This window comes from Dryobates pubescens, chromosome Z (assembly GCF_014839835.1).
Source record: "Dryobates pubescens isolate bDryPub1 chromosome Z, bDryPub1.pri, whole genome shotgun sequence".
Taxonomy (NCBI): domain Eukaryota; kingdom Metazoa; phylum Chordata; class Aves; order Piciformes; family Picidae; genus Dryobates; species Dryobates pubescens.
In genome coordinates, this window is record NC_071657.1 from 94,557,215 (window position 1) to 94,583,801 (window position 26,587).

The following is a 26,587-nucleotide window of genomic DNA, read 5'->3' on the forward strand; positions in this document are numbered from 1 at the left end:
ACCCATCCTATTTCACCTGTTCATTCAGTGAATGCAACATTAATTTCAATTTATGACAATAGCCACACCAATCAGTCATAAAGTAAGTCTGATCACAAACCTTCTTTCAGTAAAATGGCAATGTTGCTAACAAGGTCTAAACATGGTGTATCAGAATGCATCTGTTGTCTTCATAAAATGAGCAGTTCCACAGCAATTTTAAGAGCATCTTATTCTTCATAAGCACAGAGGATTTCACCTAGAAGCATAGTGGAAGTTTAAGAGGTATAGTTGCATATATCTTCTGTAGCTTTGTGATGATTTCCACTTTCCATTGGCTTAAAACTCCTGAGGGGAAAAAAGATACCTCCACTACACATATCCTTGTAGCATGAATTCTATTATTTTTCCATACTTATTTGAAAATTCTTTTAGTACAAATGTATTTATTACAACTTGCAAATCTGAAACCTTAGTAATTCACTAAGTATCTTGTGCCAAAAGGACTTCACAGAAGTAAGACTTTAGATCCAATATGGGCCAAACCTTTCAGAACGTAAGTCACAGCAATAAACAGAACAACATGTAAGAAACAGACAATGTTTGTTATTCTTTGTGTAAATTTTACTTGATACTTCTCTTTCGGTTCTTTAAAATAGATTGTGTGGCAAATCTTCCTTCAGTTGGATGGTTTGTGATAAAGAAACTACCAGTGATGACATGAATGCAGTCACTCACATTTATCATGTTTGGATGAGAGACTGGGGTGCCAGGTGCAGAGAGGGAATAAAGGGAAATAGCTAATGTGTAGGATTGGTCCTTATCCTCTGACAAGCATTTTCAGCTGGAGTAAGTAGAAGCAGCCTGTCATTAGACTCTAAAGAGGGCAGAGTATCAGGGAACTTCATTATATAGCTTCCAATGGGCTACATATCCTCCGCTTCCTTCTATTGTTAATCCTTACAGTCATCATTTATTAGGAGCTGCCTTCTTTTACCTAGACTTATTAGAATCCCTTGTTTCATGTCTCTGGTACTGTCACATTCCCTGCTTGCCATGACACTTGCATCCTTCCTTCATAAACCCTCTCCACATCCAGAACACAGCCTGGAAGAACAGGGTTTTGGATATATAAGTAGCTCTCATGCATCTCAGTAGATACCCTGTCATTCATAAGAATGTTTCATGATCAGAAATTAAGGGATTAATCAGGTTAATCTGGGACCTACTTTAAGCACTCATGGATGAGCAGAACTATTAAACTATTGACCTAGGATGTTTGGTACTCATTTTCTTGCTGATAGTGTATCATGAAGGACTATATTGTTTTATATAAACAATGGTTCCATTACCATGTTCCACATCAAAAGATGATTGGGATGGCACAGTGGATTTCTTTGTCCTTTTATCAGGCTGCTCAAGAGAAAAGTAAACCAGCTTGTTTCACCTTTTACTTACCTTTTTTACAATCAGGTTAAATTTTTCTGTGCCTAGCACTACTGTTTTCCAGACCATTGCTTTCTTCAAATTTACTAGAAGAGAGAGGTTAGATTTCAGAACTTTTAATTATACAAGGAGCACAACCATTTGATCCCACAATCTGTCACAAAGTACATCTGAAATGTATTTGATTCTCTTTATGCATGTGAAGTTAAAAGAACACCTCAAAATTTAAGCTGACTGACTAGCTGCTCCTGGGCCTTACAACACTTACAGTGAGGGGTCTTGCAGTCTGGGTAAACTGAAGCACAGCTCAGATTCCAAGCAAGGCTTGTGATTTCTCCCAGACTTTGGACAATTGCAAGGCAAGGCACTGGCTCTCTGGGCTGGGATTTATAGATTTCTTGAGATAATGATGGCCAGTGATAACAAAGATTAAGATATAAAAGCCTGACACTGTAACCCATAGAATGAGTTTTTGTGGCCACACACCTGACCCACTTGTACCCCAGGGCATGTTCAGACAAGCCTGGGCAATGCAAGCAATTTCCTGAAAAACCAGACCTGCTGGCTCCTGCTCCATTGTCTGATCAGAGTATTTGAGGCTTTTTGTCCCTTCAGGACAAACAGACCAAGTAAGTTCCTTTGGATCCATTCTCTGTTATGCAAAACTGTCTTATAAACATGTGGCAGTTTGAGCTAGTACCTAGCTTAGACACTAATTGTAAATAGGAAATTCTTTGAGCAAAAGAAATAATGTTAGGCATTGGAAACAATTGTAACAATAGACAGTAAAAGTTAGTTCAGAATTAATTTAAATTTAAGAAGTTAAAATAACATTCAGTTATTAAGAATTAGCCAAAAATTACATGGTTTAGTGTTATCCAAGATAGAACACCAAAGTAAAGATCAAGTAGCTGATCAAAACCACACCGATCTCATAAAGCATGAAAGCATTTTAGTGCACAGTGTTACAATCTTATTGCAATACAGTTCCAGTATGTTTATAAAGAGCAGAGCTGCGTGACAAGGGCAATTATTCCATTTTTCAGCCCAAGACATGTTCCCAATCACTGAGCAGGATAATAGAATACTATAATCCCAAGATACATCCCCACTTAAAAACAGTAATTCAGTTATACTCCACAGCCATTTAGACAAAGTGAAAAGCATTAAACTATTTTCAGCTAGCACTGGAAAAAATAGATGGCCAAGTGAATACAACAAAGGGAAACAAAGAAGATCCCTACAGGAAGAAATTAAAAAAGGCAGAGACAGCATTACTCAAGTCAAATTAGAGACACAGGAGGAGAAAAGGGACTGAGGGGAAAAAAACTGGATTAAACTGCACACATCTAAAAAAAATAAACTGCTAGGTTGCATCTTAAAACAAAAGTTAACAGGCCAAATGAAGTAACTTCAAAGGACAGAGGGACAGAAACAAGCAAGCCTAGGATGTGGGGAAGCAGCATAGCAGCACTAACCCTTGAGCAGCAGAACAGCAACAGAAGTACCTACAGCTGGTGCTTTGGCTCCAGTAGAGCCATTCATATGCGCAGGGAGCCCAAGCCATCAGCAGAGTGATAGGCCTTCCCTGAGAGACATGACTTACCACCACGTAAGCCAACAAAACCAGCTCTCAATATGCCAGCAACTATAAACTTACCTAGAACAGCTAGGACTTGATCACATGCAAGTGAGAAATATATGTTAATATGGACAAATAAACTAGATGTGGAAAAAAATTCAAAGCCCTTATAAAATTTCCACCTGAAAGTGATTTTCCCTGGAGGTATAAACTCATTCTGAAAGCCTATAAAGACACATGGCGCTCTCAAAAGAAGAGTAGTCTCTTTCAAATACCAAAATAAAGTGCCAAATGTAGGACAGCTTTGTGCACACTCTGGAATTAGTATCACAGTATAACTAAGGTTGGAAGAGACCCCAAGGATCATCAAGTCCAACCTGTCCCAACAGACCTCACAACTAGACCATGGCACCAAATGCCACGTCCAATCTCCCCTTGAACACCTCCAGGGACGGTGACTCCACCTCCCTGGGCAGCACATTCCAATGACAAACGACTCGCTCAGTGAAGAACTTTCTCCTCACCTCGAGTCTAAACCTCCCCTGGCACAACTTGAGACTGTGTCCCCTTGTTCTGGTGCTGGTAGCCTGGGAGAAGAGACCAACCCCTTCCTGTCTACAACCACCTTTCAGGTAGTTGTAGAGGGCAATGAGGTCACCCCTGAGCCTTCTCTTCTCCAGGCTAAACAATCCCAGCTCCCTCAGCCTCTCCTCATAGGGCTTGTGCTCAAGGCCTCTCCCCAGCCTTGTTGCCCTTCTCTGGACACGTTCAAGTGTCTCGATGTCCTTCTTAAACTGAGGGGCCCAGAACTGGACACAGGACTCAAATTGTGGCCTAACCAGTTCTGAGTACAGGGGCACAATGACCTCCCTGCTCCTGCTGGCCACACTATTCCTAATACAGGCCAGGATGCCATTGGCCCTCTTGGCCACCTGGGCACACTGCTGGCGCATGTTTAGGCGGGAAGTCTTAAAGGAATAAACTACTTTCACATTTGTCACTAACCCTTACCAGTTGTGTCAACAACAATGTATAATTTTATATAATGGGATAATATGCAAAAAAGCAAGCATTTAGCTGTAGTATACAAATAGTTAACTTACAGTTGCTCTACTTGGTCAAATTCCTTTTCATCTGCTGCATAACAGAAAAAAATAAAGGTGTCAACAAACACTAGAAAAAATACACCTATGCATAATACATATACCTGTGTATACATAAGAACCTATGTAGGTATCACTTTTGTTTCACTTTGCATCTCTAGTTCAGCTCACCTGTGTCTGCCTTAGTTTCAACCACCAATATTAACTCATTAAAATAGAATGTATTTTCCTTCTTTCTCAATCTTGATGAAAGCTTCTGCTGTTAAGAATACTAACATGTTTCCATTCCTAGGCATTCCCCAAAAGTTATACTTTAAATTCTTGTCTTATAAGGAAACAAAGAACCGCATGAGGCCTGTTTATGGAAAAGTATTCTTGAAAGCATTTTGTACCTGAATTCAAGACTCATGAAAGAGATTTAAATGGCTAAAATAATGTAGTGTTCTGGCATGAAGTTTATCAGTAGAAGTAACAGATAAGAAAAATAATACTGAACTTCATACATTCATTCATTCTCACCTTTCTACTGTTAGCTGCAATTTCAACTGAAAGCTAGAAAAAAGTCTAAAAAATACTTACTTGCATATTTATCTTTCTTTTTTGAATACATCTCATAAAGGAAAACAATAGTTACTAAAACAACAACTTCGGCCACGATTGCTAGAAAGGGTTTGAGAGGCACCATGAGGGACAGAACTTCAAGTTTCAGCTTTCCTACACTTTTCCCTAATTCAAATGCAGCTTCACACTGATATACACCATCATCTTCCTTGGTGAGCTTCAGTATCTTCAGATGGGTTACATTGGCAGATCCTCCATTAATTACATACTTGTCTGTCAGCAAAGAGCCATTAATGGTAATCTGAAAATTCAAAAAGGAATATATTACAAATCTTAACACAATGATGAAGCATTTGATTGATTTCTTTACCTTGTGATATAGTTCATAGAACAAGTGACACATGAAGCATCTTTAGCTCACCTCCAAGGGAAGGATTTGTCTTAACTGGTCACCCTCCTCCTTTCTACAATCAATGGGGAAAAATATGTATTTCTAGTGAGCAAGTTGTCTTACCCATTTCAGTCTTAGAGGTCAGATTAGAAGTACTTTTGACTGTTTACTGACACAGGTGGCCTCAGGTGTCAGGATCCAACATCCAGGTTTAACCACAGCACAAGGCACACCCTTTTCAAAGAAGCTGAACTGGGAATGCTGCTTTCACTGGGAATTGTGTCAATAGTCTTAATTATTGCTGCCCTCCAGCACTGCAGAGACAGATTTTTATCTCTTCTCCATTGACAGTGCTTTCCCTGGAAAAGGGCTAGAACAAAGCGTCTATGCTTCCAAAGCTCTGGGAGATCCTGAAAGGTGGGTATGTGAAAGAGGGGAACTACTGAGAAAGCATTTCCTCAGCGTTTAAGGCAAGAGCTGAATAAGATTTCAGGTCTCTCCAAGTCAAGCAGCACAGCAGTCTCTACCACAAGAAGATAACCTCCTTCAAGTCCAGTGGCTCAGAGGCACCAAAAAGGCTGAGAAATATAGAATTATTTTTACCTGGAGGAAAAGGAAATTCTGCCTCAAACCTCCAATACTTTTCATGTCTTTGAAAGTATTTTGCTATACATTTTTCTGTATATCAAGAAGTAAGATTTGAGTGATATAATGGTCACTGATATAGTAAAAACATACATCTCAAGACTGGCCTAATGTTTTATCTGGGTTGTAAGATTATGGCATGGAGAAGAAACCCACAAACCAGAACAAGAACTACACCCCAGCGATAATGAATACTTCTAAACATCACAGTTTTTTCCATGTAGAGATTTACATTAACATCCAAGGAAATGTAATCTGTATAGCCCACAATGAAATACCGTACTTTTGCCACATTGTTTTGCTTGACCAACAGATGGAAATTTTACCTGATCACTTCCATTGGCCATATACCAGGTCCAAGCAATGGGAGTATAGCCAAAAGTTTTGCAAATCAATACAGCTGTATCTCCTTCGTAACTGACTATGGGTTTTTCTCTTCCTTGAATTTTTGGTACTAAGAAAAAAATAGGGGGGGGGGGGGGAAATAAAAAAATATCAAGCAAGTGCTAAAGTTCAATTATAATATTATGAAAAGAATATAATATATTCAGATATATTTATAGTAGTCTGTTCACTCCCTTTTTCCTAAGAAGGAGACAGTTATATTATTCATGACATGATCTAAGAGTCCTTTCAATCTGGTATTTCATATACAGAATTTGTGAAGACTACAGAAATTCTGTTCTCCATTGCTACATGATCTTAGAAGTTGCCAATTAATACTGAAAACTGTGGTAGTCAAACTGCTTACCCTTGCCCATTTCCTCTTTCCCTTCTTTGACAGCTGTGAGACACATGCTTTCTTCTAGTACACCTAAAAGCAGCATACTAATTTTTCCTGCAAGTTCCCTCAAAAGAAAACTGATAGCACTGTGGCTGGGATAGATAATGACATCTGGCAAGTTGTGCATCAAGATAACTTTTTTTGTTATGACAAAACTGCAGATTGAGGGACTGCTGCAGTTAAAGCATCTCCTGAGCCAAAGTCATGGTTTTCAGCGTAGGACTTTAGGTCCAAACTTGCTGAGGACAGAACAAAGCCACAAGAAACAAGACATTGGTTTATAACTTCAGAGCTACTTGTTCCAGGCATAACGACTGTAAATGGCCCAAATCCTTTCAGGCAAAAGCCTGGAAGAGGCTGCTGAATGTATTGAAGAATCCTACAGATACAGATGAACAAATATCACACTAGAGCATATAGTAATCACAGAATCAATCGCAGAATGGCTTGAGCTACAAGGGACCTCAAAGATCATCAAGTTCTCAACCCTTGGCCATGGCAGGGGAGCCTCCCACCAGACCAGGTTGCTCAAAGCCCCATCTAACCTGGTCTTCAACACTTGCAGGGATGAGCCATTCATAACTTCCAGACAACATATTCCAGTGCCTCATAATCCTCTCAGTAGAGAGCTTCTAAGGCCTAATTTCAGTCTACTCTGCTCTAGTTTAAAACTACTGCCCCTTATCCATCATCACATGTGCTTATAAACAGTTCTCCACATTTCCTGTAGGCCCCATTCAGGTACTGGAAGGTCATCATGAGGTCTCCCCAGAGCCTTCTCTTCTCCAGGCTAAAATTCTGGGGAAGAAGCAGTATTTCCCCTTCCCTCTTTACAGGGATCACATGATATTAAGGGTTGGAAGGGACCTCTGGAGATCTTCAGATCCAACCCCCCTGCCAGAGGAGGACTAGATTGTATGGTATAGGTGACACAGGAATGCATCCAGATGGGTCTTGAAAGTCTGAGACTCCACAGCCTCTCTGTGGAGCCTGTTTCAGTGAACCTTACAGTAAAGGTCTTCCTCATGTCAAGGTGGAACTTCCTGTGCTGTAGTTTACATCCACTGCCCATTGTCCTATTACAGGGCACAAGATAGAAGAGGCTGTCCCTTCCTTTCTGGCACCCAGCAGCCCTCATACTTATATACATTTATGAGATGCTCTCTGTGTTCTCCTCTCCAGACTTAACAGCCCCAGGTCTCTCAGCCTTTCCTCAAAAGGCAGCACTCCAGTCCTTTAATCATCCTTGTAGCCCTCTGGACTCTCAAGTAGATCCCTGTCCCTCTTGAACAGGGAAGCCCAGAACAGGATCCAACATTCTAGGTGAGGCCTCACTAGGGCAGAGTGGAAGGGGAGGAGAACTTCTCTCAATTTGCTGGGCACACTCTTAACGCATCCCAGGATATTGTCATACTTCCTAGCCAAAAGGGCACATTGCTGACCCATAGACAACTACTTGCCCACCAGAACTCCCAGGTACTTCTCCAGGGGGCTACATGTGTACAAGCACCAGTACAGATTAGGAGGTTTATAAAGATGTTTACAAGCATATTTTCCTTAGCTCCACTTAAGTTTTACTTCAGATTCCATTACTGTATCTCATAAAAGAAGATCCACCATAACTTTTAAATGTTACCAGTCACACTACAAACAGGCCAAAGGTTTGATTTCAGTAGTTATGACAGAAAAAAATACATCAATCCAGACTTACTACTAGAAGACTTCTTAGTTATTTATTTTAATCATAGAAAAGAATTAACTGGGTTGGAAAAGAACTTTGAGATCATCAAGTCCAACCTATCAACCAGCACCATCTAATCAACTAAACCATGCCACTAAGTGCCTCATCCAGTCCCCTCTTAAACACCTGTTTTAGCCTGGAGAAGAGAAGGATCAGAGGTGACCTCATTGCCCTCTACAACTACCTGAAGGGTGGTTGTAGCCAGGTGGGGGTTGGTCTCTTCTCCCAGGCAACCAGCACCAGAACAAGGGGACACAGTCTCAAGTTGTGTCAGGGGAGGTTTAGACTCGAGGTGAGGAAAAAGTTCATCACTGAGCGAGTCATTCGTCATTGGAATGGGCTGCCCAGGGAGGTGGTGGAGTCGCCATCCCTGGAGGTGTTCAAGGGGAGATTGGACGTGGCACTTGGTGCTATGATCTAGTTGTGAGGTCTGTTGGAACAGGTTGGACTTGATGATCCTTGGGGTCTCTTCCAACCTTAGTTACTGTGATACTGTGATACCTCCAGGAACAGTGACTCTAGCACCTCCCTAGGCAGCACATTTCAATGGCCAATCTTTCTATAAAGACCTTCTTCCTAACATCCAGCTGAAACCTCCCCTGGCACAGCTTGAGACTGTGTCCTCATGTTCTGGTGCTGCTTGCCTGGGAGAAGAGACCAACCCCCACCTGGCTACAACCTCCCTTCAGGTAGTTTTAAACAGCAATAAACTCTCCCCTGAGCCTCCTCTTCTCCAACCTAAGCAACCCCAGAACCCTTAACCTCTTAGTCACAGGCCTTGTGCTCCAAAACCCTCAGCAGCTTTGTTGCCCTTCTCTGGACATGTTCCAGCAACTCAACATCTTTCCTAAACTCAGCGGCCCAGAACTAGACACAGGACTCAAGGTGTGGCCTAACCAGTGCTGAGTACAGGGGCACAACGACTTCCCTGCTCCTGCTGACCACACTATTCCTGATACAAGCCAGGATGCCATTGGCCTTCTTGGCTGCCTGGGCACACTGCTGCCTCATGCTCAGCCTACTATCAACCAGTACCTCCAGGTGCCTTTCTGCCTGGCTGCTCTCCAGCCACTCTGACCCCATCCTGTGGCACTGCATGGGGTTGTTGTGGCCAGTGTGAAAAACCCAGCACTTAGATGTGTTAAATCTCATGCCCTTGGACTCTGCCTATCTGTCCAGCCTGTCAAGGTCCTGCTGCAGAGGTCTTCTACCCTCTAATAGATCAACACCTGTCCCCAGCTTGGTGTCATCTGCAAATCCAATGATGGACTCAATCCCCTCATACAGATCATCAATAAAGACATTAAACAGGATGGGGCCCAGCGCTGATCCCTGGGGGACACCACTAGTGACTGGCTGCCAGCTGCATGTGGCACCATTCACCACCACTCTCTGGGCTCGGCCCTCCAGACAGTTCCTAACCCAGTGCAGAGTGCTGCTGTTCAAGCCATGGGCTGACAGCTTGGCCAGGAGTTGGCTGTGGGGGACAGTGTCAAAGGCCTTGCTGAAGTCCAGGTAGACTACAACCACAGCCTTCCCCACATCCACCAGGTGGGTCACCTGATCATAGAAGGAGATCAGGTTGGTCAGGCAGGACCTGCCCTTCCTATGTCCATGCTGGCTGGGTCAGATCCCTTGGCCATCCTGGAAGTGCTGTGTGATTGCACTCAAGATGACCTGTTCCATAATCTTGCCTGGCACTGAGGTCAGGCTTACAGCCCTGGAGTTCCCTGGCTCCTCCTTCTGGCCCTTCTTGTGGTTGGGCATCACATTGGCCAGCTTCCAGTCATCTGGGACCTCTCCAGTGAGCCAGGACTGTTGAAAAATGGAGAGTGGCTTGGCCAGCTCATCTGCCAGCTCTCTCAGCACCCTAGGATGGATCCCATCTAATCCCATGGACTTGTGGGGATCCAAGTGGCTAAGCAGGTCTCTAACTACTTCCTCCTGGATCACAGGGGAACTATCCTGCTCCCTGACTCCATCTGCCAGCTCAAGTCGCCACTTGTCCAGAAGACAACATATCTTGCTACTAAAAAGGTGGCAAAGAAGGTGTTGAGTAACTCTGCCTTTTCCCCATCTTTTGTTACAGTATTCCCTCCCATGTCCACTAAATAGTGGAGATTGTCCTTGCCCCTCCTCTTGCCATTAATGTATTTGTAGAAGGATATAAATATAGCTATTACAGCACTTCACACCATTCAAAAAAATATCTGTGATCTCCATTTTAATAATTTGAGCTTCCTATAAGCATCTCTTACTGTTTTATGCAGATCTGGGTAAAAGCTTAACTCCTCAAAATCTGCAGGGTTATGCTAAGCCAGAACAAGGGGGAAGGGATGAGAGAACATCCAATAATGCCTGTTTGCCTAGTGGAAAAGCTACTGCAGTTGGTTGCAGCAGTGATGACTTTAGCCACTGAGTCTATACCAACACATTACTCATCTTTTAGTTTGAGAATTTTTCTTGCCACATTGACCAGAAGATTCAAGGACTTCTTTCCCATTTTCTTCGCTCTTGCATTAATCTTAAAAAATGTCAAGCCAGTACTTTTTATGGCATCAGAAGTGGCAGCATTCAACCATTGTGAAGCAATTCTCCCATCTTCTAGTAATAAATCAGTCCTATGCATTGTTCTGGAAAAGATTACTTCCCTCTCCAGTCATTCCTGCTCTTAATGAAATAGTTACTGTATGCTTCCAAAACAATAAGGTCTCTTAACTTTTTAAACAGATGCGGATAGTCATTCAACTTAACCTCACCCACTTATTGACAAGAATAACAATAACTTTCAGAGATTAAAACAGTCTGAATAAACTACAGCTTTGTCTTCCTGGCTGAAGGTCTGAACACATTACTATGTAAGATTTAGACATGCATGAGTTTCCTCAAGCTGTATGAGCAAATATCCCACTGAACAACGGCAGCTTGGAACTCTGAGAATTACAAAGTACTGGTGGTTAGTTCAGCTAAAAATCAGAGAACAGAGAAGGGAATTGCTCTCAGACAAGCACTGCCAGCAGCTAGTATTTGCTTCCTTTCCACATCTTACATTCAACTGGATTTTGCCTATTACTGTTGGGGCAACATTACTGGAAAAGAGAAGATAAAATGGAAGAAAGAGCTCTTATATGTCTGTCCAGTGAAGCACACCACCTTTCAATATAAGGATTGCTCTTATACAAAGTGAAACATGCACTAAAGCAATAGTTTGGTGTTTCAGAAATACAATTGAATTTGTTTTAAACCCTAACTCTATTCAGCCAATCAGTGCTGCCCTTGTACATCACATCTCTGCCAAACTGTCAAGACATTGTCTCTGCTTCCTCAAGAATTTATCTGGGCCAGCCTTTCCTCCCACTCCCGAAAAACCCACTGAATACTAACGCCTACTGCAGGAAAAGGGGAAACCAGTTACCCATTTAAGAAAATATACTTATATGCTCTTCTGGTTTCTGGCAATTTTGTTAAAGAGGTTTTTATTTTGTAACTCAAAATTATTCTCCTTCCATGCTTTAGAAATGCCTTTGATAGCAACACTCAAGTAGCTTGACTGTATCAGTCACTGCTCAACAAATCAAGCTGCAATTTTCATACTATCCAGAAATCATATTAATATAGGATTTCAACTGATAAGGAAAACAAAGTTTGAAATAAAATGGAATATAATTACCTTGTAAATGAAACGTAGCACTGATTTCTTCTTCACCTTTCAGAGTACAAGTGTAACTTCCCAGTTTACTGTTATCCAGGATCTGCAAACTGCAAAGAAGTTTCACTGTTTTTTTTTTTTTCCTCCTTCTATTTGTCCTACAATTATCAGTAACTACTAATAAGCACTCTAAAGAAACCAGCAGAAATTAGTCGAGGAGCAAAGAACACACATCACTGAAACTAGATTCAAGTTTTATGCTGTGTAAGAACAGCCTAACTCTAGGAAAACAGGAACACAAGGACACCTGACTAAATAGTTTTCACGCTCTCTGATCACAGAAAGCCACAATCAATATGATGCACAGGTTGCTGAATTAGACATGGGTTCACCATACACAAAGCCTATGTAGAGATTATATACAGAATCACAGAATATATCTATTTGAAAGAGACCTCAAAGATCATTCAGACCAACCTTCAACCGTCTACTGAAGGGTCAACACTAAACCAGGTCCCTAAGCACCAAATGCTGCTTGAACTCCTCTAAGGATGGGGATTCCACCACTGCCCCTGACAGACCATTCCGAGTTTGATAATCATTTCAGTGGAGACATATTTCCTAATATCCAGCCTGAAACTCCTCTGGTGCAGCTTGTAACCATTTCCTCTAGTCCTGTTTGTAATCAAGGAAAAGAGGCTGTCCCCCTCCTCATTCCAACCTCCCTTCATGTAGAATAGAATAGAACTAACCAGGTTGGAAGAGACCTTCGAGATCATCATGTCCAACCTATCATCCAACACCACCTAATCAACTAAACCATACAACCAAGCATCCTGTCAAGCCAAAGATGTAGTTGTAGAGGGCGATATGGTCTCCCCAGACTGAACACCACCAGCTCCCAGAGGTGCTCCTCATAGGCCATGTGCTCCAAGCCCTTCACAAGCCTTGTTGCCCTTCTCTGGACATGCTCCAGTATATCTTCCCTATGAGGGGCCCAAAACTAAACATAAAACCCAAGGTGTGGCCTTAAAAATTGCTGAGTTCATGGGGATGATCAACTCTGTTCCTGATAACCCAGTACTGAACCCGTGGGGACACCACTAGTAAGTGTGCATCAGCCAGATTTAGTGTCATTCACCACCACTTTTTGGGCTGGGCCCTCCAGCCAGTTTCTCCAATGCAGAGTGCACTTATCCAAGTTTTGTGACAGGAGTTTCAGAAGGAGAAGTCCAGGTAGGCAATGTCCACAAGAACTTCCCTCATCCATTTAAAAGCTTTGTTCTTCCTGAAGTCAGTCAATGGCTACCATCGCTTCAACAAAACAGTTTTAAAGAGCTGACATGTAATGAAGTCCAGCATCTTCTCTGCTGGAAAACTACACATTTCATAGGCACTTTTGAGAAAAGTTTTACATGGTTATTTATGTATCTGGACTATCAGAAAAGTGGCAGTACATTCTGATGATATTTTCCATCTTAGAAATTACACATAAATATTATTGATGTTAAGAAATTAACACTATACAGAAACCAGTCGGAGACTACCTGGTTAAAATTAGCCTATTGGCAGATTTTTCAAGTTCAACTATACATTGTATCAATTGAAATAAATGCTCTACAACATTTGAGTTTCTGTAGAGGTTTGAAAGAATTAAGAAAAGAAGTCTTCAAACAATCCAAAAGAACTTTACTGTAAACGTAGTTTCTTCTCTCTTGTGCCATTAAGGCCTTTCAAACTTCTACAAAGCAGCACTGAGGTGGAAAGAGAATGTTGTAAATAGGGAAGTAGAAAAAACAAGAGGTATACTGTCAATCTCTTTAAGATTACTACTTCATTTACTGAAGAGAATTACAGGAGTAACTGTCTTTATTCTATATATGCTTGTCTTGAACAAAGCATATTTTTCTAGCACTAAAGGAAGAACAGGAGCTCTTCCTCCAGGCTCAAGTTAACTGCAGCCTGTCTCCTTTCCAGCAGCTTCAATACATTAGTTAAGGGCGTGGGTCATCATATTTGGCTCTTTAATATATACATGGCTAGCATTGGTCAGTGCATATGAGTGTGATAACTCAGAATCCACACATCTAACTGTAAAGAATGCTACTTACTGGACACTCCAACTGTTTTCAGTTTTATTAATGTGTCTGATTGTTTCATTTCCTTTTTTCCAAGTCACTTGAAGGCTTTTCAAATGAGAATACTTAGCATCCAATTTGCACAAAAGTTCAATTCTAGTTGCACGGTCCAAAGTGATAGTTTTTTCCACAGGAGTCCCAGAAACACCTAAAATGTTTGAAGAATTGTTTACAAAACACATTTTGGAGGAAGAAGAGATTCAAAAACCGGCTTACATGTGTTATAGTGTGCTGTTATACTTCCCAATCCGAGCTGTCTTATAACTATAAACAAATTATGATACACATCCATTACAGAAATGACAGTCACTCCTTTCTGTAGGTAAGCTTCCTGGTGGGCTCAAATACAGAAACAAATATTCATTTCACTGAAAACAAGATGGATTTATGCCTCTGTACTAATTAACCCAAACAAAACACAATAGGTACTTAGCTCTCACCAGGGGCCAAATAAATAAAATCTGCTCTTACTCTAAACTCCCTTTCTGACTTCACCTTTGGTAATTAAAAAAGGATTAAAAATTAATTTAAAAATATATTTACTAATAGGAAAAAGTGTTAGACTTTTAAATATCTATACATATTCAGGTTTTAGCCAGTTGCAGAGTTTTAACATCATCAGTAACATCATGTTGCTAGTGATGTTCTCCCTCAACATTGCTGGCCTTTCATGCTATGGCTACTCAACTCAAAACCTAAGTATCTACATACCCATTGATGCCTTCCTAGTAACATGCCAGTAGAATTACAATGTGAAAGATATTCCCACTCTGGAAATTCTGATTGGTTTTGCTTTAAAACAGGCTCCAGAAGCATAAAACAAGCGTACCAAAGAAAGTAGGTTTCAACAGCAGGTATCTTTTCTGATCCATACATATGAGAAAAAATGCCACCTCTGACTTGTACCCATGAGCACTAATATTTTATTTCACAGTTGGCCTTGTCTTTCAAGCTTTCTAGATCAGCTGTGGTTAGTTCATCTGAATACTCCAAGATTTATTTCAGGCCTCATCTCAGTCCTAGACCTACCCTGTAGTACAGGATAGTCAAAGCAGTGTAGCTTTATTTCACAACTCAAATTCTTTGAGAAATTATAAGATACAGCTCATTGACTTAGTAATGCAAGTCATACCTAAGAAGCAGCACAGTCTGGCTGAAGTGGAAGCACCACATACTTCTATAAAATATTTTAACTTTACTGGATCTAGCAGAGACATTTACAGCCTGAAGAACAGTGTGGCCAGAACTCAAAGTCCAAGCCAAAATATTACACATCTGTTGAACTGCAGTTAAACTTAGAAATGGAACACCTCAGTCCTCATAGGAGAGCACAGTCGGTTACTGCAACTCATTTATTACAGCCATTACACTTAATAAGCCAAACATAATTCACCTTGTTGAGATTGTTTATGATTGATGGAATGTTACATGTCAAATGGGTTTCACAGTAGCAACAGTTTTTCAGTCAGATTACAATAAATTTTAAAATTAATGGTAAATGAAAATGCTGTTGAAGATTAACTACAGCAAGACTGGCATCTGGTTCCAGACTCCTTCCAAGCATGTGCATTCCAGAACCAAAAGATAGATACAAGTTTCCTGCTAGAAGACAGCATAAATTCTGTATGTGTCCTTAAAATATCATTTCAGTACTTTGCAAAAGAGTTCTAACTGATCTCCAATTGTAAGAGATTTCAGGTAGACCCATTTTTCCAGTTGCTCAAGAAATGAATTATAAATTACTGTATGGCAACTGAACTTCACATCTGTTTCAGGAAGAGGCAGATCTTGCATTTTATTCTTGCTTTAACTCCTGTAATGCTTTAAAGTTGACTAACACCCACTGGTTAACAAACACCCTAGCTCACATAGTCTCTCAAATGGGTACACTAGTGCAAAGAAATTGATTTGGTGGGACAGATAGCTATGAATCATTTTCATTTTGTGGTTTCAATAAAGAATTTCATTCTTCACTGCAAATGGTTATTAGATCACAGTACTCAATTGTGCAACAAACCTGGTCACCTTTTCCTTTACTGAGCTTGCTACAAGCTCACTGTGATCATCTTAACTTTATGAAGGAGTTGCTATCCTAGACACTTCAACTCATATGGAAGCCTGCATTCATAAGCATTCTATATAACATAATTAGAGAATATAACATACTCACCAGATAGAAGTACCTCATGCTTCACAACAGTGACATTGGACATATTCTCATTGGTTGCCTGCTTGAACTCTTGTGGGGTAGGATCTGGACCTAACAAGGGTATGGAGAAAGCAAAGTGATGCTATAAAGGTAACTGTACAGCAGAATCAGTAAGGTATTGCAATTGTTTCTTGCCAAACACTCACTGCTAGGGAGATCCTTTCATATGCCTTGTATTTTAACAGCCAGAATCATAAAGCAGCAGTGTTCTGCAATGACTGTTACAGTAATGATGCCATTTCAGAACATGGTTCCTAGCTTTAATGTAAAGTGTTAGTTTTGAATTCCAGTATTGTAAAGAGGTCATAACAATCCATTTTTCTACCTGATTCAGTCACCTACAGCGTACAGATGGGTCCTAGAACTCTATAGCACTACATGAATGTTTGAGTAGACCTTGAAAAAGTAGTAAGGTTTAGGAAAATGAAAAAGAAACAGAACAGAATACTGCCCAGTATAACTTAAAGCAGCCAAAAAGCTGCTTTAGGCTATCTAAATCTAGATGCAGCTCTAGTAAACACAGAGACACCACCACCTTGTGTTCCACTGGAGCACAGTCAGAGTTCCTCACTGCTTCACAAAAATCTTGTTATCACAGTATCACCAAGGTTGGAAGAGACCTCGAGGATCATCAAGTCCAACCTGTCACCACAGACCACATGACTAGACAATGGCACCAAGTGTCACATCCAATCCCCTCTTGAACACCTCCAGGGACGGTGACTCCACCACCTCCCTGGGCAGCCCTTTCCAATGATGAACAACTCTCTCCGTAAAGAACTTTCTCATCACCTCGAGCCTAAACTTCCCCTGGCGCAGCTTGAGACTGTGTCCTCTTCTCTCTAGCAACCAGCACCAGAACAAGAGACCAACCCCTTCCTGGCTATAACCACCTTTCAGGTAGTTGTAGAGAGCAGTAAGGTCTCCCCTGAGCCTCCTGTTCTCCAGGCTAAACAATCCCAGCTCTCCTCATAGGGCTTGTGCTCAAGGCCTCTCACCAGCCTTGTTGCCCTTCTCTGGACACATACAAGTGTCTCAATGCCCTTCCTAAACGGAGGGGCCCAGAACTGGACACAGGACTCGACATGTAGCCTAACCAATGCCGAGTACAGGGGCACAATGATTTCCCTGCTCCTGCTGGCCACACTATTCCTAATGCAATCCAGGATGCCATTGGCCCTCTTGGCTGCCTGGGCACACTGCTGGCTCATGTTTAGGCGGCTGTCAATCAGCACCCCCAGGTCCCTCTCCGTTTGGCAGCTCTCCAGCCACTCCAACCCCAGCCTGTAGGTCTGCATGGGGTTGCCGTGTCCAAACTGCAGCACCCGGCACTTGGACTTGTTGAATGCCATCCCATTGGACTCTGCCCATCTGTCCAGTCAGTCGAGGTCCCGCTGCAGAGCCTTTCCACCCTCTAACTGATCAACATCTGTTCCCAACTTGGTGTCATCTGCAAATTTGCTGATGACTGTCTCAATCCCCTCATCCAGATCATCAATGAAGATATTAAAGAGGATGGGGCCCAGCACTGATCCCTGGGGGACACCACTGGTGACTGGCCTCCAGCTGGATGTGGCACCATTCACCACCATTCTCTGGGCTCAGCCCTCCAGCCACTTCCTAACCCAGCACAGAGTGTTGCTGTCCAAGCCACAAGCTGACAGCTTAGACAGCTGTTTGCTGTGGGGGATAGTTTCAAAGGCCTTGCTGAAGTCCAGGTAGACCACATCCACAGGCCTCCCCACATCCACCAGGCAGGTCACCTGATCATAGAAGGAGATCAGGTTGGAGAGGCAGGACCTGCCCTTTGTAAATCCATGCTGGCTGGACCTGAGCCCTTGGCCATCCTTCAGGTGTGCAGTTATTGCCGCTAGGATAATCTGCTCCATCACTTTCCCTGGCACTAAGGTCAGGCTTACTGGCCTGGAGTTTCCAGGTTCCTCCATCTGACCCTTCTTGTGGATGGGGATCACATTGGCCAGTTTCCAGTTATACTGCAGGAAATTGCCTTTCACAGAATTACCAATATCCTTTCCAGAGACTACATTAATATTAATAGTAACTATTTAAGCCTTAAGTTTCCTTGTAATTGAAAACACAGCATAAATGCTGTGCACTTGTGTCCTAAACTGTCATACCACTACTCTGCAAAGAGTTCTAATTGATCTCCTCCATTTGTGAGTGATTTCAGACAGATCAGTTTTTCCAGTTGTCCAAGAAATTAGTTGTAAGTTATTTGTCAACTAGGAACTTCACATCTGCTTTAGGAAGAGGCAGATCTTGTGCTTTATCCTCGCTTTAACTCCTGTAATGCTGCAAAGTTGACTAACACCTGCTGGTTAACAAGTATCCTAGCTTACATGATCTCTCCAAGTCGATTCACTAGGGCAAAGAAATTTTCAACACGTCTTGGTGGTTCTCTGTGGCAATGCCAGTGACAAGCAGTGTGAGCAATCTGGCAGTGCAGGCCTAGAGCCTGACATGGTGGTAGGCCATGCTCAGCATGAGTGCAGAGCCAGCTAGCAGTGTACCAAACAGTGCTGTCTTGCAGCACCGTAACTAAAACAAGACGCTGGTAGCTAGAAACACAGCAAGTTATCTTGGGACAACAGGACATGCACCTGCATCAAACCTCACATGTCATCAGCAGTTGGACCAATAGTCTATAACAGTGTGATGTGTGGTCACTCATAGGGAGCCAATGAGTCCGTGCCAACAAGGCACTCTGAGTTTATGTAAGTTGTAGCAATTCCCTTGCTACGCACTTCTGCCTATCCTATCCCTTCTCCTTCCATGCTTTACTTTACTGTGCTATGCTCTCACCTTAGGCCTACAATACTGGAACAATAAAGGATCAATACCCAACCATATTCATCAGCCGTATTGATTCCAATAATCTCCACCACCGAAAGTTCTCAACCAACACAAATCCCCCATGATTGTTTGATTAACAAAATGTAACATGTGATTGCCTTTACCAGGATTAGATGCATTATGTTCAAGTCTCAAATGATCTGAAGAGCTCCTCTGAGTTTGCCAGTTGACAGCTCGTGTAGTTGTAATGGGCTCTGAAAGGTGAAAAAACCAAACTTGTTAACAAAAAAAATATTTTCTTTCAATTTAGTTATGAAACTAAAGAAAGATTCTTTACCCCGTGATAAAGTCAATGTGCCACATGCTTCGCTACCTGCTTGCAAAGTAACTTTGTCAGTTATCCGATAATGCATTTAAGAAATAAACAGTAATTATAGATTGAATCTGCCTAATTCTACAGCATAAGATAAAATTATTCTGGATTTTCATAGTAGGAAAGGGGCTTCATTATCTTTCCTGTCAACAGATTTTAAAGTTTGCACTCAGCTAAGAAAACAGAAAATTGGGCAACATCTTCAATCATCTCACTGAGACAAGCACTGGGAGACAGTTGCACACTGAGAGAAACAGCATCTCTGAAAACCTGAATCTTCTCAGAATTGCTCCTTCTCCTGAATAAATTGAACTTGGAGGTAAAGTTCTTAAACACGTGCCTCTGCTACAGCGGAGAGAATCTGGCTGTGTTGAAGCAGGTCCCTGATAGTGGATTACATTTAAAGGTCTCTGAGCGAGATTAATCCATGACTTGTAACTTGTTGGCCTGTCCTGTAAACTGGCATTTTTCTTTACCTATCTGTCAGCTCAACACAAGGAATTCTATGCTACAGGCAAACAGCCTTTTGCCTGGCTTGTTTCACCTGCCCTTTCTTATCTTCTCTCACGCTTCAACCAGTTTAACAATAAGGCTTTATATTAAGGGGATGATGCAGAAGAACAGAGCTTCAGGATAGTTCATTTGGTGATTGTCAACAATCTCAACTAGTAGTCCAAAATGTTTTTTTTTTAAGAAAAAACTACATACAGCTTTAGACCAAGCTTTTGCTATTTGAGCAAAACCATATACCTGTAGACTGCACAAGCAAGCCTTGATTTCTGCCTCCTGGAGAAACAAGCTAGTCCAAGTGTTTACCCCTGGAATAACACATGAAGGCTGACAGAACTCTGGGGAACTTTCCTCTGTGTGCAAATACCTTGGCAGCACACCAAGGTTGTCATGGACCACCTGAGTTTGTCAGTCTAGTACATACATCACCTGGTTTGTAATTGAAATCTCTCATGACAATACATTCAGAAAGCACAAGTTCATGTGATAGTTACTCATTCACACACACAAAAAATCTAGACACCCTCTAAAGTGTCTTGCACACTAACAGGATTCTGATTTCCTTTCTCAATCCACATATCAAATGAAAATAGTCATATGAGTTCATATTATACAAAATATTTTTATAGTATGTTTATGTAGGGAAATAGTTACTGAGTTTATTAGCTATTGCACTCCCTCCAGCTCTGACACATTCTGCTAAAGGGTTCTGAAGCTGAATGCCAGGTAAATAGCATTGTCATCTCCAATGACAAAGCCATAAATGGAATTACTTGTCAGAACTTAGTTGAGTTCATCTATAAACACAGCCTGAGTTTGATTTGCACAAATCAGCATGTGTTTTGGTACACCACTGAATTCCTGTGTCTTTGATCTTTATGGAGAGAGGTAGAATGAACAATTGCATTCTTTTCCAGCCTGAAACCTCCTCTGCTCCCTAGCAAAAGCACAGTAGAGTCCAGAACATGGTCAGAAAAAGTGTGGGGGACAACAGGTATTGATACATCCATAATTTTAAAAAATAATAAATGAAGCTGACACAGTGACATGAGGGCATTATTATCCCTCTTACTAATATAAGAACATACAGAAGACACCTCACAGAAATTTATCATTTAAAAGTCCTAGGAGATAAGCTCCTGAAATGGTTCTAGTCTGGAAACTGTCTCTTTTCCAGGGTCATTGCCTGGTATTAAGGCATTTATGCCTAAGCACAAAAGATCATGCAACTGGCAGTTGGATAACTTTTTCAACAGTCTGAGACACTTGCAACAAATGGCTTCGAAAGGCCTAAAGAATGTACTTACCTCTGTTCCATCCTCTTTCCAAAGACTTCAGTATGAAAAAGTAAACTCTACATGGTAGCTTAGTATCAGTAGGAAAAAAAATTTAGTAATTTTCAGTGTATGGAATTAAAACAATTACCAGATGATGATTCATTAAGTCCAGCCTGCATCTTAGTCATAGAGTTTGCCTGAGACTGACTGACATCTTGTGTTGTCATAGCTGCATCTACAAAGAAAAAATGGTTTAAAGAAACTTTATTCTTTTCCGGTTGAACTAAATAGAAATCAGCATCTAGTTCATTAAAAGAATTTAAACAGAACTTACACACCTCAGCCCACTACCTTCATTTTTAACCCCAAGAATATTCAGTATGTGAAATAATTACTTCTCTTTAGTTCTTTAGCTTACTTTATGCAAGAAAAGATTAAAGAAGCAAGGCAGTATTTTTCTTTAATCTCTAATTTCTGTATACAGATTTTTTTTTCCTGTATTCAGGAACAGCCATTCAGAATATTCCAGTAGAACTAAAATCTTTGACTTGTAATTAAATTCTGTCCTGCTAGTAGGCTTAAGACTGTCACATCTAATAACACTGACACTAGCTGATTACTTTTAAACATTAGAGATTCCTTAATAGAATAAAGGCCCTCATCACAACCCTACATGCCTACCCTGTTTTGTGAAGCAGTGAACCACCTTTCTATTATCAGCATGGTGAGCACAACAATCAGCACCAGACAGGGTCCTATACCTGGGCCAGAACAATCCTCATTATCAGGCTGGGGGATGAGGTGCTAGAAAGCAGCCCTGGATAAAGTATCCTGCCAGTTCCTACTGAATAACACTTCTAACACCCATTTCAGCACTATAGCCATAGACAACCTACAGACTCTCCCACTAGTACCTTCAGCACACAGTTACTCCAGACTACATCAGTCATGCCCAGCTTGCCTTTCTCAATCTACCCATCATATTTCAATCAGTCTAGATAAAGTAAGTCAAAGAATATGATTAAAAATTAAGTATTAGTGGTTCTTAAGAGGTTCTTAATTAGTCATACTTTTTCATACTAGTGCCCTGGTCCCACAGCCAGGCAATGCCTCCCAGCCCTTCACCCAAGCAAACAAAATTAGCATAACTGCTCTAAGTATCTGCTGGCTCATGACTCAACCACTGAGATGACCGAGTCATTCTCTGCTTGAGAGAGGTGCTGAGAGCACAAAGTTATTATGCATCTGACATTCATGTTGAGGTTGAAGAAAAGCCCATGAATTTTTCCTATCTGCAGCATCTTGAGGCATTATATGGATGCCATGATCACATGACTCTGTCAGTTTTGTAAATGCATCACCTGCACAGTAACTAAAATCCTCAAAGATGATAAATGCAGAAGGGACCGGTGCCAAACTGTACTATGTCCCTGCAAGGAAGGCAGATAACCTGCAATATGGTTTACATACTACAGTGGTTCCCATCTTGGCTTTCTTCAATCTACATACCAAGTGAAAGCAGTCAAGTAGCACTATTTCTACTCTCCACCTCTTCTGCATCTTGGCTTTTATCTGTCCCTGTGTCAAACTATGTAACACAAACAACATTGCACTTCTGTTCTCCTCTCGTACAGACCTAGTGAATAATATCAGAGATCAGGATGACCCAGCACTGCATGATTAGTGTTATTAGGCCAGATGGTGATTTAAGCAAGTCAGGTGGAATCACTTTTCAAGCTGCTGAGTCATGGCTGCATGCCTTACCCTGTAACTGATTTGTGTTAGATTTAATCAATAATGTGGTATCCTGCCAAGTTTTTGTTGCCTTGATGAGGTGTGAGTATGAGGTTATTAATTTTTGTAGCTTGTCTCCACTCTGTACTGCAGCCAACATTGAAGGAAAAGTATGGATGTTTATACTTGACATCTAGAGAGCAATTTCAGGTTTTTTAAAAAAAATAATCTACTCACACTTTCAGCCAGAACAGTGGCTGAACAAGAAGAGGTTAAGATACAGTTTGGTTTAATATAACATCATTAATGTCAGTTAATTTAATAACAATTTTATACTCTGCAAGCACACAGACATTCAGTATTATTCAAACTCAGCCACCACAATCTCCTAGCAGCCCTAGAATAGGAAAAAGCTGCAGGCTGAGCTCTCTCTCCTGAAATACTAAAAAGGACTTCCAAATAGTCTAATAGAAGCCCTTCCCTTAGGAAAGGCCAGAAAAATCCAACATGGAAGCAATTATTTAAGAAATTATATGTATCCTCTATTCATAGAGCTCCTTGGTATCACTAGGGGGAGCAGGTTGGAGATGAGATGTGGTAGGTTGACTTTTCCTAAAACAATCTGGGAGCACACACTGCAACTAAATTAGGCAGAACAATGTTGAGACTTTTTTTTTTTTAAATTACCATCAAATAAAAAAGGTGATGGTTTAAATTTTAATCTTATTAATTGTTCTGGAAAAGACAAAGAGTACCAGAATAGTAAGAACTCACTTCTAGCTATTCATCTCAAAAAAAAAAGAGGCCTCTTGTACTTGACCAGATACAGAAAGCTATACAACTCACCTTTCTGCAGCGCAGCCCTCGTGCACCTACCACTCCCTTCAGTCACTTTTACTGCAAGCATTTCTTTTGATTGAAGAAAACTACTGACCTCCCACACCTCCAGAAGACAGTTTTAGGTCTTCCTCCAAGGAGAACATGCCACTTGTGCAGGTAGTCTCTCTTCTTGACTAGCTTTTCACACATTTGATTAATAATTAAAGAAAAAGTAAAATACCCTTCCTGGCATTTAAATTACCATGGAAATCAGAGTATGATGCCTCCCTTACATCCATACAGGCATAAAAGCATCTACTAGAAGTCTGAAAAAACAATAGTCTCAATTTTTACAGATAAAAGGGAGGTACTAAACCATATGGCTCATTTCTGATGTCTGCTGAAAAAAAAAATCAAACATCTACACCATTTCAGAAAGATCTGGAAAGGCAAACCAGATTCTGTTGAGGGGGGGTTTAAGTTGTGTTGTGGGTTCAGGGCTTTTATTTGGGTTGTTCGTTTTCCTTGCTCATCCTTACCTCCGCACCACTCAACATCCCCCCAAGAGGGTATGATTTCACTAACAGCTTTACATAAACTAATAATTGTTTAAACCACCGTCAGGTACAGCTTTCAGAGTAATAGCCAAAAATATGTTGCCATTATGTGACTCACATATTGCTAGGAATATCAGACCATTTAAAGTCACAGAACTTTTTGATCAATGGAAGTGTTAAAGGACTGTAAACTCTGTGTGTGTGCATAAATGCACATTTTAAAGAAGCTTTAAGAACTACAAAGCAGATTTTCTTCTGTGTGCACACAATACATGTATTTTAAAGAAGCCTTGAAAACTGCAGAACCTGACCTTTCTGTCCTTTCACATTATGTGAAGATACCACAAATCTCACAGAAGTTATCATTACTTGGTGCCATGGGTTAAGTTGTTTGGGTGGGTTGGATTGGTTGAGGGGTTGGACACAATGATCTTGAAGGTCTCTTCCAACCCGGTTTATTCTATTCTTACTCCTCTCAGTATTAGGAATACAAACAGAAGGTAGAACAAACGTTTGAAGGTTTAATCACAACAATAACGTTCGCATACGTGTGTTGGAAGAACTTTCTGCCTTGGCAAGACACATTCTAACAGTCGTATCTCACACAGCAAAGATCAACGGTCTGGTATTTCTTTCTATTACTATTCTACACTACTTTGCAATGATGCAAAACTAGTGATTAATAACAGAAACCGCTAGTTTTGTAAGCAAACGCTTATTTCCGTAGGAGTAGCTGGCCCGCTCCTCGACCACCGAAAACCACTAGAGAGAGAACAGGGTCCAGAACAATGAAGACCCCCTTGCTTTGTGGATTTTAAGTGTCATATTTAAACAAGCAGTCTAAAACCACGCAAGAAACATTCCACACAACTTGCTAGGCACATTGATATTTTAGTACTGCAGTTTACAGATTCAGGGTTTTTCATGACTTAAATAATGCTTTACTTGATAAGGATAGGGTAGCAACAAAGCGCTATGCCTCAATCTCCAAGTCCTGTACCTGTGAACTAATAAATCTTCCTCTTTGTGAGGCAAAGGGCTGGAGAAGCGTTAGAGCACCGGCTGGAAAATGACAGGGGGCAGCCAGCACACCTGCGTCCCCGCACACACATGCGGGAACGCAGGCTAGCGACCACGTTACGGTTCACCATAGGAGAGCAGCGAGTGACTCCTACTTTTCAGAAGGCCTACGCGAAACCCAAGCACTTTTTTGAAGCTAAAGATGAGTGAGCCGGAAGAGGCACGGGCGGCACTTGCCCGCGCAGTGGGGACAAGGAGGCAACGCTGGCGAGTTCCAACCCCACGGAGCGTTGGGGTCGCTGAGAAGAAACGCCTCAGCAGGCCCGACAGCAGTCTCATTGCCGGGCCACCGCTTCATCCTCCTAGGGAGGCAGGAACGCGCTCGAGGCAGAGAGAACCTTTGCTCAGCCGTAGCTCCCAGGCGCTGCACTCGCCCCCCTCACTCCAGCCCACCCCGACGCGCAGGGCGGCAGCCGCCCGGCAGGCCCGGGCCAACCCGCACGACGAGGCACACTTACCTGCGGGGCTCCCGCCCGAGGGGCTGGGGCTGAAACAGAGCAGAAGCAGCAGCAGCCGTCCCAGGCGTTTCCCAGAGAAGGAGACAGGCATGGTCGCACAACTACCGCCCCAGTCCGACTACCGCTCCCCGAGCGCCGCGCAAGCAGCTGGCTTTAGCTCTCTGCACCGCCCGCGGGCAGCGGCTGCTGCTGAGGAAGCTTCAAACTCGCCCTGGAGAGGCGGCTGCTGCAGCTGCGACAGTGATGGAAATCAGGACAGCACAGCCCCAAAACCGCGAACAGGTCAAACGTCAGGCAGTCACAGGCAGAAAAAGGCCGGGCAGCGGCTACAGGCAGCACCTTCCCTTTTCACACGAAGAATACAGCACCGCTGGCAGAGCCGCGTCCGTACGGCGCCGCCGGGCTTTATGCAGCCGGAGGAAGGGCGTGGGTGAGCACCGGAGGCTAATTGGCGAGGAGCCTCGCAGGTGATCCACCATAAGGCTTGCTGGGGACAGCTGTAACAGCACGTAGGGAGTTTGAGTTGTATTTGATTTTTGGATAAAAGCAGCGATTGCTGCGTTGGGATTCCAGCAGCTCTCTAAGGCAGTTGGTTTCGGTAGAGTTTGCCTAGAGAAGGTTGCCTAGGACAGAGCGCAGCTGGTGATCTTCTGGAGACCTCAGCTTTGAGAGTCAGTGGCTCCAGGGGCAGCCGAGTTATACTGTATAACAGTTGAGGGTTTTGACAATTCTGGGCA

The 26,587-nt window shown here is 42.0% G+C and overlaps 1 protein-coding gene across 1 annotated transcript; it reads right to left on the minus strand.

The window, feature by feature from the left end:
* Nucleotides 1–1,453: 1,453 nt before the first annotated feature.
* EMB (embigin) lies at nucleotides 1,454–25,941 on the minus strand. Its single transcript, XM_054178574.1, has 10 exons — nucleotides 25,851–25,941; nucleotides 21,351–21,437; nucleotides 19,207–19,296; nucleotides 16,190–16,288; nucleotides 13,993–14,167; nucleotides 11,903–11,991; nucleotides 6,034–6,161; nucleotides 4,690–4,972; nucleotides 4,111–4,141; nucleotides 1,454–1,511 (listed from the first exon to the last, which is right to left on the minus strand). Exons 1-10 carry the CDS (start codon nucleotides 25,939–25,941, stop codon nucleotides 1,454–1,456), a joined length of 1,131 nt encoding a protein of 376 aa, XP_054034549.1.
* Between the last annotated feature and the right edge of the window lie 646 nt (nucleotides 25,942–26,587).

Bases quoted from the DNA above. Each gene is read 5' to 3' on its own strand.
- EMB (XM_054178574.1), bottom strand. From the start codon at position 25,941: ATGCCTGTCTCCTTCTCTGGGAAACGCCTGGGACGGCTGCTGCTGCTT. The intron at 6,162-11,902 runs GTAATTATATTC...TTTTTTTCTTAG, and splicing joins TGCTACGTTTCATTTACAAG to TACCAAAAATTCAAGGAAGA. The intron at 4,973-6,033 runs GTAAAATTTCCA...TTGAATTTTCAG, and splicing joins TGGCCAATGGAAGTGATCAG to ATTACCATTAATGGCTCTTT.